Source organism: Lontra canadensis, unplaced genomic scaffold (genome assembly GCF_010015895.1).
Source record: "Lontra canadensis isolate GAN:19392208 unplaced genomic scaffold, GSC_riverotter_1.0 scaffold10, whole genome shotgun sequence".
NCBI classification, from domain to species: Eukaryota; Metazoa; Chordata; class Mammalia; order Carnivora; family Mustelidae; genus Lontra; species Lontra canadensis.
In genome coordinates, this window is record NW_022631004.1 from 5,979,477 (window position 1) to 5,995,956 (window position 16,480).

At 41.0% G+C, this 16,480-nt stretch overlaps 1 protein-coding gene across 6 annotated transcripts in view; it reads left to right on the forward strand.

Annotated features, from left to right (window-relative positions):
• The window catches only part of SH3D19 (SH3 domain containing 19), a 172,196-nt gene that overhangs the window by 139,785 nt on the left and 15,931 nt on the right, over positions 1-16,480 (forward strand). For 5 of the 6 annotated variants that reach the window (XM_032855528.1, XM_032855530.1, XM_032855529.1 and 2 more), the window contains 5 exons: positions 3,301-3,413; positions 8,996-9,057; positions 10,454-10,718; positions 12,946-13,014; positions 13,191-13,331. In XM_032855528.1, coding sequence (XP_032711419.1) covers positions 3,301-3,413; positions 8,996-9,057; positions 10,454-10,718; positions 12,946-13,014; positions 13,191-13,331 — 650 coding nt within the window. The remainder of the gene's footprint in view (positions 1-3,300; positions 3,414-8,995; positions 9,058-10,453; positions 10,719-12,945; positions 13,015-13,190; positions 13,332-16,480) is intronic. The other variant, XM_032855531.1, reaches the window with a different exon arrangement.

Below are 16,480 nucleotides of genomic sequence, written 5' to 3' on the forward strand. Positions count from 1 at the left end.
TAAAATCAGTGTAACTTTCCATTTTGATATTATTTCGTGCCTTGATTTTTTTAATGGTACAATAGATGATATTTCCTATGAGCTTTTATAAGGACTGCAAAGAAATTATTGTAAGAGAGAAGCCAAGAAGGCCAGGCCCATTTATTTTAGACCCTGGAGATGGTTAGAAGTTGTGTGTAAAGGTGTGTGTACATGTGCACACACGTGCTTGTGCAGTGGTTCCAAAGCGGTTCCTGGCATTGCTCGGGGCAGTCACGCAGTTTTCGTCGGGAGCGTCTGCTCTCATTTCATTTCATTCAGTGCCTTTGCATGGTCCAGATGCATCCTTGCCTCTAGCCAGCAGGAGATCCTGCCACTCCGTTGCTCCTGGTAGCAGATCAAGTGTCCCCGTCCTTCACCTGTCTGTAACATCCCCAGATTATTCTCCAGGCATACCCTGGAATGCCATAAAACCCCGTTAGTTCAGGGGTTTGGTTTTTCTGTAAAAAACTACCCAGAAGGCTCATACTGGTTTTGGTCTTTTGGGTGTTTTTTTATTAATTGATGGCTCTAAGCCACATAGAAGATTAAACAGTGACTATGAAGAATGCGGAGGGGAAAAAGTCAAGGGTACCAAATTCTGGTGGGTCTTGCTTCTTAGGAGGTTATGTGGTAGGTTAAAGAACTGGTGCTATATTTCTTTTGACAGCATTAGATAGCCCGCAAATCAGTGGGCTATGTAAGTCTCACAGATGTTAGTTCAGTGGCTTGTCTGCTTGCTGTTACCTTGTTAAAATGTATTCTGGATTTTAACAGGCACAGTGAAATACAATGAGCATAAATATTGCCTGACGCTCATGTAGGTTTTAAGTAGTACAGTTTTTACATTTAAGTTTATTCTCCTGTTGCACCAGGGTCCCCCAAAACCCCGGGTTTGACGATCCCTAGGAGGACTGGCAGGACTTAGCATTATGTTCACAGCTGTGATTTATTACAGCAAAAGTATACAAAACAAAATCAGCAACAGGAAACGGTGCATTGGGCAAAGTCTGGAGGAAACCTGGCACGGGCTTCTAGGTGTTGTCTCCCAGGGGAATCACAAAGGCTCTGCTTATTTCCCCCAGGATCCAGTTGTGACAACACAGGTGAAATGTTGTCAGCCGAGGAAGCTCATTAGACACTCAATACCCAGGGTTTTTATTAGGGGTTGTTCACATGGGCACCTCTGGGAATTTGGGCACATTCTAAAATTCTAGATTCTGAGAAGAAAAGCAGGTATTCAGCATCAACCATATTTTTTCATTTTATCAGTTCTGGGGCTGGTGGGAACCTTCCCCAACTCCCAAATTCCCAGATGCCAGCAAGGACCCACCCTGGAAGCAGGCCTTTCTATGAATAAGCAGTCCCAGGCCTGCCACATTCATTCTTGTCTGCATACTTACAAATTGGATTCATAGTCCTAGAATCTTGTAGTGGATATATTGAGAAAGCACCTTTATTTATTATTCTGACAAAGTTCCAGGAACTGTTCGAAAGTTGGATTCTAACTGCCGTATGTGAGAGAACGGATGTGCCAGTTTCTAGAGCATTATTTCTATTTATATTAAAAACCAGTTCCCCAGGACTGTATTATTCTAGTTATTAAGCAATTCATATGTGCTGTGGAGGAAAAAAAAAGTTTCTTGGTGTTGGAAGAACTTGGAATGGTCAGATGAAGAAAGGAAAGCTTTGTGGTACAAGACTTCTTGGTCTTCTTTGAGCCTGTCAGATCTTTTCCCTTGAGGTTTGTTTCTATTGACTAGGATGTCCTTTTCCCAGATAGGTGCATGGCTCCCTCCTTCACCACTCCTCCGGGTCTTTGTTCAAATGCCACTTTTCTCATTGAGACCTCCTCTGACCACATGATTTGAAATCGGAATTCTCCACCTAGCCCACACACCCATGCCTGATAATCCCTATGTCCATCCTGCCAGTAAGGTATCTCCTCTCTACTTTCATGTTATTACGACTTTGTACCCTTAATGGTTCGTCACAGCAATACAGTATCCTGAGTGATTGATCATTTCTTTATAAGAATAAGAAAACTGTACCAGAGTGAGAACCTTCAAGATGGCAGCTGAGTTGGAATGTTGCTGTGTGTCTTCTGCTTCTTGCTGAGAATGCTTGTCTGTCTCTCTTTCATTGTTTCCTAGTAGCTGGTCTGGGTATTTTCCTCCTTTAGAGAGTGTTTTCCTGCCTGTAGATAAAATAGGAACCTGACAGATCATCCTCTTGTTTATAGGTGTTTCATGTGAAATGAGAGTAGAGAGTGTTCATTTGAAAAAAGGGGAAAAAATCCCATCTCCTTTAAGTGTCTAAATCTGTGTGAAAGGTGACTTTAGCCTCCTTTAGTATGTTAAGTCATCCTCTCTCCAAGTGTTTTTGCACACAGATTTTAATTAGCTGTCACTAATTAAATCTGATCTTTTTCTTCTTTTTAAAATATGTTAAGGGGCCTATGCTATCACTGACTTAAGGATGTAGTTTGGATGTAAAGATATTGTTTGTTAAAATGAAGGCAATTAAGTCCATTAATCTGGAGCTAATGAATTAGAAAATATTTAATTATTTGGGGGAGGGACGTCTGGATTACACAACTTATTAGGAAGCAACATGTCATATTACAGTAGCACAGGCTTTAGGGTTCAAAACCCTGAATCTGACAATTACTAGCATTAAGACATTGAATGGCTTATTTATTGTCTTCTCAGCTTTGCTTTCTTCATCTATAGAATAGTAAGTTATTATGTAGCGCAGTGCTGTCCAATAGGACTTCCTGCAAAGATGGAAATATTCCAGGACGGTGCTGTCCATGATAGTAACTGCTAGCCAGATGTGGCTACTGAGCACTTGGCCACTGAGCGAAGGTAGCTAGTTCAGCCGAGGAACTGAATTTTTAATTTTGTTTAAGATGTAAGTTTAAATCACCACATGTGATGACTAGCCAGGGAACTGTGCAGATAGAGCACATAGATATCAGTTGGAGAAATGTATATGAACAAAAGGCCTTAACTTAGTGCCTGGCGCACTGAGGGTTCTCAAAAATGCGGGCTGCTACTGTATTTATTTGGTATTATTTTTACTCTGTACAACATTCAGTAAAACTGCCTGATATGTCCTGATATCTGAGGCTTCCTAGCTCCTTCTCATTTACTTCGCTGTCCATTCTTTGTATGGCTCTCTTAAGATGGTCTTTTTCCTGAGGAAACAAGCTGCAATCATTTCATCTTTCAGAATCCCTAAAGGCCAGAAATTACTGATGAATTACTGCTATTTTTCCAGGTTTACATGAGGATCCACAAAGCCCACCTCCTCTCCCTACTGAAAAACCTATTGGAAACACTTGCAGTACAGTGTCTGGAAAGCTCAGTACTGTTGACAGAACTAGAAACTTGGTAAGTTGTCCTTATAAATTGTCTCAGATCAAAGATGAAGCTATGTGCTAATTTTAAATTATGATATCTGAATTATTTTATTGTTGGTCACATAAAGACTTCTATTGCAAACCCGTTCTGAGCCCCGGTACTTACTTAATGTGATATTCAATATTTTTTTTGAAGATTTTATTTATTTATTTGACAGAGAGATCACAAGTAGGCAGAGAGGCAGGCAGAGAAGCGGGGGAGGCAGGCTCCCCGCTGAACAGAGAGCCCCATGTGGGGCTCGATCCCAGGACCCTGGGATCATGACCCAAGCCGAAGGCAGAGGCTTTAATCCACTGAGCCATCCAGGCACCCCTGTTGTTCAATATTTTTAAAATTCTCGTAGAACAAAAGAATTAGGCAAGTTCATTATACTTCATCATAAAATAATTTGTCCTATACTGTCCTATATTGTCTTTTAAATGGCACTAATAATGAGGAAGTTATTGAAATCTCTGAAAACCTTTAATAATTGTGGAAATAGACTTAGTCATTAGTTTTATTTAAAATGTCCAACTGATGACATAATTTTAAGATAATTACCATAAGAATTTGTTCATCTGAAATTTAAGGAAAATAATTTTTTAAATAAAAAATAGTACTTTACCATGTACTTGTGAAATAATGGTAGTTAACAAGTTTTAAATATATATATATATATATTTTTTTTCAATCTTAATACCTTTTCCCCATACTGTTTCTAATTCCCATATGCTAGATTATCTTTTAAGGTTTGTTCCTTAACGAGTATTGGCAAGGATGTGGGGAAAAGGTAACCCTCTTGCACTGTTGGTGGGCATGTAAATTTGTGCAGCCACTGTGGAAAACAATGTAGAGGTTCCTCAGAAAATTAGGAACAGAACTACCATATGCCAGCAATTTCACTTCTAGGTAGTTACCTAAAAAAAAAATGAAGACAGTAATTCAAAAAGATGTGTGTACCCCTATGTTCATCACAGCGTTATTTACAGTAGCCAAGATATGGAAGCAGCAGGGCGCCTGGGTGGCTCAGTTGTTAAGCGCCTGCCTTCAGCTCAGGTCATGATTCCAGGGTCTGGGGATCGAGCTCCGCATGGGGCTCCCTGCTCAGCGGGAAGCCTGCTTCTCCTCTCCCACTCCCACTGTTTGTATTTTCTCTCTCATTGTGTATCTCTCTGTCAAGTAAATAAAAAAGAAAAAAAAGATGTGGAAGCAGCCTAAGTGTCCATCAATAGATGAATGGGTAAAGAAGATGTGCTGTCTATGTACAATGAAATATTACTCAGCCACAAAAAAAGATGAAATCTTGCCATTTGTGACAACATGGATGAACCTAGAGGGTATTAAGCTAAGTGAAATAAGTCAGGCCGAGAAAGACAAGTACTTTATGACTTCATTTATATGTGGGATCTAAAAAGCAACACAAACAACACAATAGAAACAGACTCATAGATAACAGAAAACAAACTGATGGAAGTGGAAGGGGGGGGTGATGATAGATGAAATAGGTGAAGAATATTAAGAGGTACAATCTTCTGCTTTTAAAATAAATAAAGATATGGGGGTATAGTATGCAGCATAGGGAATATGGTCAGTAATACTCTAACAACTTTGGGGAACAGAGTAGAGAGCCCAGATACGCACCTGCAACTCTATGGGCTACTAACCTTCAACAAAGTAGGAAAAATATCCAGTGGAAAAAAAAGTCTCTTCAATAAATGGTGCTGGGAAAATTGGACAGCCACATGCAGAAAAATGAAACTCGACCATTCGCTTACACCATGCACAAAGATAAACTCTAAATGGATGAACGACCTCAGAGTGAGGCAGGAATCTATCAAAATCCTCAAGGCAGCAGCCTCTTTGACCTCAGCTACAGCAACTTCTTTGAAGACACTCTCCAAGGGCAAGGGAAACAAAAGCGAAATGGACTTTTGGGACTTCATCAAGATAAAAAGCTTCTGCACAGCAAAGGAAACAGTCAACAAAACAAAGAGGCAACCCACGGAATGGGAGAAGATATTTCCAAATGACAGTACAGACAAAGGGCTATAAATCTATAAAGAATTTCTGAAACTCAACACCCAAAAAACAATTAAGTAAAAAAAATGGGCGGAAGACATGAGCAGATACTTCTCCAAAGAAGACATACTGTAATGACTTTGTATGGGTGACAGAGAGTAGGTAACGAGACTTAACCGTAGTGCCCGTTATATAATGTATATAAATATTAAATCACTGTGTTGTACACCAGAAACTAATACAATGTTATATATTAATTATTCAATAAAAAATAAAAATTAAAAAACAAAATTAAAAAAATTTTTAAGGAACAAATTCTTAATGCCTTTGAACCAAATTTTCAGTTCAAATTTCATAATAGTTTTATTCTTTGCATTAACTATGCTTATTAGACCCGCGAACCCATCTAATCATCTAGTGAAAAGATATTTCTTTGAAGGAGACATTAAATTGAATTAGCCAATATCAAGTTAATGAGATTTTCCTGTAGGCTGAACTAAAATTTAGTGATCATTTGCATTTTCAAAGTACTTGGTAATAAATTTTTATTAAAACTGGGCCAAGAAAGCCCAAAAGGGGATGATAGGGTCCCTATAATACTGTTGTTGAATAGGAGAGAATCCCAAATTTCCATGGAGGAAAATTTACTTAAGAGGGTTACTGGCTTCTACTCTAAAGGGCTGTAAAGGAGAGTGAGAGGATGATGAGCAGGCATATACCTCATTCAGGAAGTCGTGTAATGGGCTTTTGTAAACCATAAAGCTCTATTAAAGTATTAAGTATTATTACATTTGGTGTTAAGCGGACCACGAAGCAACTCCCACATTTTAGAAAAACAAGAAGAGGAAGTTAGAATAAACTAGACCATCTGGAGAGGTACTGTAATCACAATTGTTCCTCACGTGAACAGGAAAATCCTGTCCTACACTGTTCACGAAGGAAGGCCAAGCATTCAGTGCTGTGTTACAATCAATCCATACCATGAGAGACGTACTGGGTCTGAAGCAAGAAGAGAGAAGAAACAGACCACAAGGGACATGAGCTGGCTAAAGTCACACATACAGAATTCCAGGGCCAGGAAGTCAAATCTATGCCTGAGAAATTCCTTCTGTTTGAAAATTAGAATTACTGAATGAATAGTAGACCAGAGACCATAAAGCCTTCAGGTATCGGGGAGGATCCCTGGAAAGACTATTTTACCAGTGTAATTACCGGTGGGGATAGTCCTGTTCTTGGCCGGCCATGTCTTCTGATGAGGCGCAGGACGAAAACTCTACTATTTCTCCTGCCTTGAGAGCCAGGGAACTTTCCATCATAGGACAAGATAACTGTTAAAAATCTCACACTGGAGTCAAGGGTAAGGACCATGAGGAGCCCCCGGAGCAGGAACGGGTGCTTCTGTGTGCCCCGACCTCGCTGCGGGAACTCGGGGCTTCCAGATCTTCTCGGGGAAGCTGCAGCCAGTGCAAGGAGTCAGGAAGTACCCCCTGGCGTGGCTAAGGAATCCGGGCGGCCTTCAGGAGCGAAGAAGTGGCCCCACTTCCTGGAGAAAGAATAGAAGGAGCATCCGTGGAGGCTGCTCAGTAGTTCCGACAGACAAGACTACCCCCTGGTCTTTTCGAAGTTCTGCAAAAAACTGCGGGATTATTTTGATGTTAGAAAGTAAGAAGCCGTTTCAAGCCGATGAACAAAAAGATGGCATCCACAGGAGCAGTACAAGCAGAAAAACCCACGTCTCCAGGAACTAAAATGCCTGCCCAAACACATCAAAAAGCCAAAGTGCAGAGATGTCAGAGCTAAAGAAGAACTACAAAAAAGCAGATGCAGAGAGGCTCCAGTTAGGTGTGGAATATTGGAAAGAAGGAAATCGCTAATCAGTAATCTTCCAGAGACTGTTGGCGGAACCGGCCACAAAGCTGGACTTGAGCGAACAGGACGACAGTGGGCTCCGCGGGAGCCAGTCCCCTCCCCTCTTCTCAGTATTCACTACGGATGCAGGACACAGCAGTGCCTTCCACCAAGTGCCTGCTGTTCCTGGCCAGTGGGGGCACTCCATCCCCTCCCTGTTTTTTTTCTCCTGTGTTAAAATTTTCTCAGAAAACTTGAGAAACTCAAAAGATACTTAAGATCCTTCATAAACATAACACCACTGAGAGAAAATCGCAGCTCGTATTTGACACAAGATTAGGATTCTGTGGCGGGTGTACTAAAGTACATCCCCTATAACTTTGTCAGATTTCTCCGAATGTATTTGTTTAATTTGCCCTTAATTATTAAGTTACCTAACAACTGTAATTCTGAAAAAAAACAGTAAGAGTTCTTGCCTGTTAATCTTAAAGAGGGCCAAAGATATGAGTGAGTTTTTCAAAGTCATAGAGTACTCGTCAGTGGGGGGAAATGGGCAGCTGTGTATTTATAAGGCATGGATTAGACTGGAATATTGCAGGGTTTATGCGTTGGTGACTCGCCTCACTACATTAACTGAACTCATTAGTGAAACCAGGTTTTAAGAGCAAGCTTAATTTGTTTTTTAAAATGGGATTTTGAAACATACTTAAATGATCGCAGTTATTGGCAATTAATCATTTGGTATTTAAGGAAAAGCTAATATTCAGTTCAAATTAAAACACTGTGGAAGTGAATTTTAACTCATTTATCAGGTGAGAAGGAGGAAAACAGTCCAAATTAGCCCAAAGAACCCCAAGCAATAGTTCAATCTTTATTGCTTATTATTGGCAGTGTAATTTTAAAGGACTAGCATTTTCCCCTTGTATTGTACTCATGTCCCAGTCCTTGTGCTACACCGTGTTCGAAGAACCTGTTGAAACAACACGGTTTGATTCCTTTACCCTAAAGAAATCTCCCTGTTGTTCTCCACGCTTCCAGTTTTTCCCCTCTGCTCTTAGGCACGTACATTCCTGCTCCACCTCTCTTTTCTTTTTCCAGGTACCCCCTTTTACCCTCTCTTCTTTCTTGGGCCTTTTCTATTCCTCTTCACATACATTGCTTTCAGGCCATCCCTTAAGCTTCTTCTGTGTTCTTCCTTCTCCCAGTTGAAAAGCCGCCACTTAAAGTATAAACCATCCAGCGATGAGATCTGCCTGTTCGAAGCAAAACAAACTAATCGCCACCTCACTTATTATATGTTTAAACCGAGGAGCCGTGCATATTTTACGTGTTGTCATGGGATAAATAGAGGCCAATATTTTTTTTTAATTCCCAACAGTGCCTGCTTAAATTGCGGCTATATAGGATTTCAGAAACATCTTTCATACCTGGTGGGTCTGCTGCGTGCATAACCACGCTGTCCACTCAGTTGTGCTGTAGTCCACCTGCTGGTCTCCTCTCTGTTTTCACTTATATTAGGACTTGAAAACTTAGGTAGGCACAAGTAGTGAGTTAATATTGCTTAAGACCAGAAACTCTTAAGCTACTGTCTATAACTCAGCTACATTTCCACTTAGAGATCTAGCCAACAAGTTGTCCATAATTCCTCTTGACAAGCTCCTGTTTCAGATTTACCTTAACTTAAAAGAATTCTCTGATAATTGTAGGAATCTGACCACACGGGTCAAACGGGAGGCTCTGTGCGAGGACCCCCAAGGTTGCCACCAAGGTAAGTGAAGTGTGGGAAAACTTGTAAAAAGTAAATTAAAGGGCTGCCTGGCTGGCTCAGTCAGAAGAGCATGTGACTTTTGATCTCAGGGTCATGAGTTCAAGTCCCACATTGGGTACAGAGATTATTAAAAAAATAAACTTTTTTTAAAAAGGTAAATTAGAGAAAAACTAATGATTCAAAGACTGGACTCTCTTTTCTGTTACCAAAACTGAGTGTTGGAGCACCTGGGTGGCTTAGTCAGTTAAGTATCTGCCTTCAGCTCAGGTCATGATCTCGGGATCCTGGGATCGAGCCCTGCATTGTACTCCCACTCAGCAGGGAGTCTGCTTCTCCCACTGTCCCCTTCATGTTCTCTCCCTCTCCGTCTGTCTCTGATAAGTAAATAAGTTCCTTCAAAACAAAACAAAACAAAACTGAGTGTCGTTGGTCTTAGATCTTTTAGAGATTCATTGAACTCACAAACTCACCCAGAGCACTAACCAACCTCTGGTCTGCTTTCCACGGCAGGTTGTAGGAATCTCTGCTCCTTCTTTCTTTTCACACAATTCCACAACTCCTAGAACACAGACATGGATCTTTATTTCTTTTCCTCAATTAAATAAACAAGATTTCTTTCTGAACCTAAACCAACTCCACTTCTGGAATGTGTACGTGTACACACACACACACACACACACGCACACACACACATGCTCCCTGCTGTGAGAACCAGCCTGGATTTGGGAAGCATCTCCAGAAGGAGACAGACTTTGTGACCTCAGGGGTTCCCTGCCCTCCTGAGTTCCAGGGCTCTTTGAACAAAAAGCTAAGATGCTATCGGAAGATGTTACTGTGTTGGAAATTATTTTTATCATAGGAGTTAAGGGAAGGCTTTCAAAATAATAGTTGTCCAACCCCATTTGCAGAACTAGCTTGCTTTATATTAATCTAAATCGGGGTTTTAATAATAATTCCTATAACACGAATATTGGAGTTTGATGTTCCTTTTATAATTACGTCTAAGACCCCATAGATACACCTGATACCTTATTATTAGCTCTCATCTGAGACTTTGGTAGAAAGTGCTTAGTCTTCTGAAGTCATCATGGTGTGTTTCAGAGTAAATGGGGCCTTAGAGAGCTCATGATAGTAAAGCCTTGTTTGTCTGAAACTAATGAATCTCTAGTGCAAGATAAGAGGAAGCTGGAGCATCATGGCATTTCCTCTAATAATACAATGTTTAATGCAGCAGTCATTTGCTCAAAAATAGCATACCCTGCATGTTTTAGTAAATTATATTACACCAGCAGAAACGTGTGTGTGTGTGTGTGTGTGTGTGTGTGTGTAATAAAGAGTCAACCAGGACCCTAATATTGATCAAGCACGGACTCACAGCTACCAACTTGACTTTCAGACCTGTAAATGGAAAAGCGATACCAGCTCGACATCCTCCTCACAAGGGAGCCCCTGAGAGACCACCTCCCCCCAAACTTTCTGCAGCCAGAGCATCCAGTAAAAAACTGCCGTTTAATCGGTCTTCTTCTGACATGGATCTTCAGAAAAAGCAAAGTAACTTGGCATCTGGACTCTCAAAAGCCAAGAGTCAAGTATTTAGAACTCAAGATCCGGTGCTGCCCCCTCGCCCCAAACCAGGACACCCTCTCTACAGGAAATACATGGTAAATGTAACTTTTAAAAATGTTACTGGTCAAGAGATTTGTCCTGAAGTACATAAAAGACCCATTATTCCTTAGAAAAAGATGAGACAAATGTGGAATTGTCCCTTGAGCGCCAAGAAGGCTTGAGATAAGTAGGCCAGAGTGAAACCTAGGTCTTTCCAACGGGGTTTCCTTATTAGAAGAAATGCAGGAAGAGGAAGTAGGGCAGACAGAGATTGTAACCTGCTCTCTGGCTTGACCAAACAGAAGCTGAAAAACCTGACCCAGTAGGTTATACCGATGGGAGTAGCTCTGACAGATGTTGTAGTTCATAACTTGATACAGTTTGTGTCTTACAGCCACCTTGCCCACAGACTAAAATTCAAATTGCAATAGAAGGGAATTCCTCGTTAGGATGGGTGCGTTCTTCCTCACTTTTCCCTTTTCTAAACCTAATTATCATGGCCCCTTTAACAGTCACCAGTTAGAAGTTTTTAATCGATAACTGAGATCGTTGAGGTATTAATTCTACTCTCTTTGAAGGTTTTTTTCCGCGTGACTTTAAACATTTGTCCATTCCCCACGCTTGAAAACAGAGCTGATGTGCTGTCTCTACTTTGGTCAGGTTAGCCTGATAAAATGCAAAGCAAATAAAAAGAAGGGGAACAGAACTGTTTGCACTTTTTAAACAATTATAGGACAGTGGTTTTTAACAAGAATACTGATTAATAAGTCAATGTTCTACATTTCCATCATTATGGCAGAATCTGTTTCTACCTTAAGCCATTTAGGATTTTCTAGTCCCCCTGAGGGAAGGGTATAGACAGATAAGAAATAGGTAAGAAAGAGGTATTATATCCATTTTCATTTTCATTTAAACTGAGGAAATTTTAATGGCTAAAACCCAGGGATGTTCTTTGACTTAAAATAATAAACAGTGGTTGATGTATTAAGTACTTACTACGAGCCAGATATTGTTTGAAACACTTTATGCCTTTTAAATAACTCATTTATTCCTCACCCAACCCTGTGAAGTAAATGCTGTAATGATCTCTGTTGTACCAATGAGGAAAATAAGACACAGGAAGGTTGAGGAATTTGTTCAGGATCACAAAGCCAGTTAATGGTAGAGCCAAGATTTGAACATAGGTCAGCTGGCTCTGAGCCCGTGCTCGTAGCCATTAAACCATACTACAACAGTAGTATTACTAGCTGTAAAGTCTACTTGCTTTGGCCATTCCATGTTCAGAGTCTCATTTAGTAAGAACCGCATTTTGCTTATGGTTCTTAGCATAACTGTATAAAACATTTAGAGGTCTCAAGTTAATAAATTAAAAATGGTAGTAGAGGAAAATGTCTCATTGTGAAATGATTCTTTAAATCTCTCATTTTTTCCATGGCCACCCTTTCATTAAATTGCTAATCAGGAATCTGGTTACTTCAGGAGCCTGGGACTCTTCACAGAGATCCTGGGAATCAGCACCACCCAACCCAGCCTTACGGGGCCACACATCCTTGCACTCTTGAGTCTTCGCTCCTGAGTGATCCAAGGGCCCAGGCAACCTCCTTTATCCTTGTTGGAAGTGAGCTTGTGTGCTCACATCACCTGGGTATGCCTTTTATATTTTACAGGCCCTCTGATCTGCACTCACGGGCCTGAATTTACCAGAGGCCGGGAACAGATTCCTCTGGCCAGGGTGGGCTGCCGATAGAAGAGCAGTGGGGTAGACCAGGAAGTGACTGGGGTCAGACAGTGAACTAGGATTAAGTAGACCCTTGGTGTTCAGGAGATTAGGAGAAAATGAGATGCAAGGCAGATGGAATCATTCAGTCAAGCACTACAGAGGAGACTCCAGCCCCCCCCGTCAGCCTTTAGAAGACAACCACTGAGGACCCTGTCCTGACAGAGCTTGAGGTCGGGTGCTGAGCATTGATCCAGATGCCCAGGAGACATGGTGGGCCTTGTCCTACAGAGCAGAACTTGCAGGTTGTGGTTGTTAAAGGGAACTTGGGGCCACATTAAGCCACCGTCCTGTGGGCTCAACTACACCTCCCCAGGGACTATTGAGGGATCCATGAGAGTGGCAGGCCCCACCAGATCTAGGGCCTGAGGAAGCCAGAGAGCTGAGCTGCTGGAGAAGTTGCACTGTCCGCGCACGTCTGTGCACGTGTGAAATCTCCATGTTAGCAGCAGCTTAAGAGGAGGTCATTTGATGGTGAATAATCCTTTTGTGGGTTTGTGTTTAAGCTGTCTGTGCCTCATGGAATTGCCAATGAAGATATCGTCTCCCAAAACCCTGGAGAACTCTCCTGTAAGGTAAAGTAGAGCTCTTTCTTTACTGACTGATTAAAAAAAAAAAAAAAAAATCACTGGCCTCTGTTACTGCTTTACACGTTATTAAATGCTTTAGGCTCTGAAGATTAAAATGTGAAAAAAGTAATAATGTTTTATTAAATAAGAATTGCTGCAGAGTGTGGTGTTGTGCCTTACAGCGTGGGGACGTACTTGTGGTGCTGAAGCAGGCGGAAAATAATTACTTGGAATGCCAAAAGGGAGAAGATACTGGCAGAGTTCACCTGTCTCAGATAAAGATTATCACCCCACTTGATGAACATCTTAGAAGCAGACCAAATGTAAGGAATTAATGCTGTATGGCCCTCGTACCACACATGGCAGCACATTTCATAGAACTATTAATTATATCTCATCCTCAGGTTTTTATTAGCACGTTTATCTTAACCAGAGTTAAAAATGACGGTAGCGTTTTATTTCATTTTAAGAATAAATTACTTCTAAAAGACTTGCCACTGCCATGCTAATCACTTTGCTACAGAGAATGACTACCATGTGTTTAGCCTTCTTCATCTCATGATGACTTAGAGCAAGCAGGCCGCTCCATCATTAATTTTCAACTGTGAGAGCTATTTATTTTTGAAATAGTGTAAACATGTTTACCAAAGTACCACAGATTAGTTTTCTACCAGAATGGATAATTATTTTTAAGGGGGCCCTATAAATGCTAAGGCTGACATTAAGAAGCACTTCCCTGTAAGATTGAAGCTTAGAGCAAGCCTCATTCCTCTCATCGTAGCTCAGAATAATGAAATGAAATGTAATCCAACAACCTCAAGTCACAGGGTAGGCCTAACAAATTTGCGGAGCCTGGGAGAATGCGGTGGTTGTTGAAGGTCGTTTGTTTCGCCAGAAAAGTAGCACCGAATGATTTACAGAGGTCTGTTTGTAAAAGCTTCTTAAGTTATCCCATTAAGTTTTCACTATCTGGTCGTTAATGTGGCACACATGAAAAATAATAGCCACCTATCACTTAACACAAGGGTGTATATTTGATTGGCCATTTGTCCTGCTTTTCAAAATCTAGTCCAATTCTTTCTTCCCAGAAGGCGGTTTATCTTTTGAAGTTTGCTGAGAAACGTAAGAGATGATATTTCAGAGAGCAGAGAAGATATGTATGAAACTAGTCACCGCTAGGATACTGAAATTCTAAATTTAGTCCGCATAGCTAGAGTTCCCCTGTTGCTCATTTTCCCTTTGTTTTGATACAGCATTATCCATCTGTCCCAGCTGTCCTTCCTCTCTCAGAACACACCGATAGGTAATAGTGGGAGTTGTACTGCCAAAAAGCTTTCCTCGATAAAAAAACAAAAGCTAAAAAAAATTAGAAGTTATTCTTTTATAACAGTCCAAAGTTTTTTCTACTTTATTTTTAAAAATATTTTATTTGTTTAAGAGAGAGAGTGAGATAGCAGGAGAGAGCAGGAGCGGGTTGAGGCGGGAGGGAAAAGCAGGCTGCCTGCTGAACAGGGACCCCGATGTAGGGTTCTGTCCCAGGACCCCAGGACCCTCACCCAACTGAGCTACCCAGGAACCCCAGCTTTTCCCACTTTAAACGTTACCTCCTTCCCCTTGTACCATAGAATTGAAGACACCCGGCCTCCTTTGGCCAACTACTCATGATACCAAAATGAAGCCTCCTGTAGACTCTGGGTTCATGGCTTAGCATTACATTTTTCAGAAAAATAAAATTTACCTATTTGTAAGCCTAGTTTTAAGGTAAAGATTTGTAAAACTGAGTTCTACTTTCCCCTACCTTAGTCAACAGAAAATAGTGAACATTATCAGTTGCGGTTGAATGTCTCAGATCATGGTTTCAGTTCACTGTATGTCACCAGGCCATTCTTAACCTCTAACTTCATTTTTTTAAATGAAATAGTTGTGATAACACCACAGAGTTTTTTTTAGAATTGATTTATTGTATGATTCCATTTATATAAAAAAGTCCACAAGAGGTTAATCCAGACAGTAAACTAGTGGTTGCCTAAGGGCCACGGGGACGGTGCAGGGGGAGTGACTGCTAACCGGGAGGGGGTTTCTTTGGGGAGTGATAAAAATGGTCTAAACTTAGACCTAAAAATGGTCTAAATTCTCACTTTGGTGAGAGTTGCACGGTTCTGTGAATTTTCAAACTATGTACACTTTAAAGGGGTGGATTTTGTGATCCGTGAGTGAGATCTCAAAGATGTTTAAAAACTGAAAAGAACTAATTAATGCATATTAAGGTGTTTAACCTGGTGAGTAGCACATAGTGAGTAAATACTGAATATTAGCATTTTTTATTACTCATTTGTGTCAGCAGTTATATTCCTATTAGGAAGAGCTTTGGAATATATTCCATGTACATACCAGATACCCACCCTGATGGCGTGGTCAGAGTCGTACTGACCCCTCGTGGCCAACCCTGTTCCTCTGCCCCTCAGCTGCCAGGCCAGGTCTATGGCCTCATTGCTGGGGAAATCCTTGCATTGAAGACGGAGAAGGGAAACTAATTGGGAGGCTCAAGTTATTGTCCCACCTCATCTTCCCTCTCAGGCTTGGTAATGTTCAGATTGTCGGGCCCCTTTGAAGATTCTTGTTTGTGTTTGGTGTGGGGTAAGCCTCTGACTTCATTTTTTTCCCCAATAGATAGCCATCTAGCCTGACACCATTCACTGAATAGTCATTCCTTTTTCCACAGAGGTAAATCAGAAAAAAATGAAAATCATACAGACACACCTATAATAACTTAAGTGAATTTTTCTTAAATTTTTTAAAAGATTTTTTATTTATTCATTTGACAGAGAGAGATCACAAGTAGGCACGGAGGCAGGCAGAGAGAGAGGAGGAAGCAGGCCCTCCGTGGAGCAGAGAGCCCGACGCGGGGCTCAATCCCAGGACCCTGGGATCATGACCCGAGCCGAAGGCAGAGGCTTTAACCCAGTGAGCCACCCAGGCACCCCACTTAAGTGAATTTTTTAAAGCCCCTCCAGACTGCAGATACCTCACAGCTCCTTTCCTGAAATTCCCATCATGCTCATTTAGTTAGAGAAAAGCACTGAGCAGCTTCCAAGAAAATATCAGTGTTACTTTGGTAAACTGTCTTGGCCTAAATTAGTATTTATGATTACCTAACTTGAGAGAATATACCATGCCTGGGTGGGGGGGGAGGTATTTTGATTGAAAGATGAGGTAATAAATCTACCTTCATTCAGTTCACAAGTTTGTGAGTATTGAAGAGTTTGAAGTTATAACTCCAAATAATATCTTTCAGTTAGATTAGATGATGATGATGATAACTTATTCGTGTTAAACTAAGAGTAACAACTGCTTGCCAATGAGAAAAGGTCACTCTTCAACTTTACCTTCTCCCCTAGCCAATCTAGGAAGTTGGCTACATGAGTAGAGAGTATTGAATTCTCTTTGCTAATTTACTTAGAATTACTGTTGA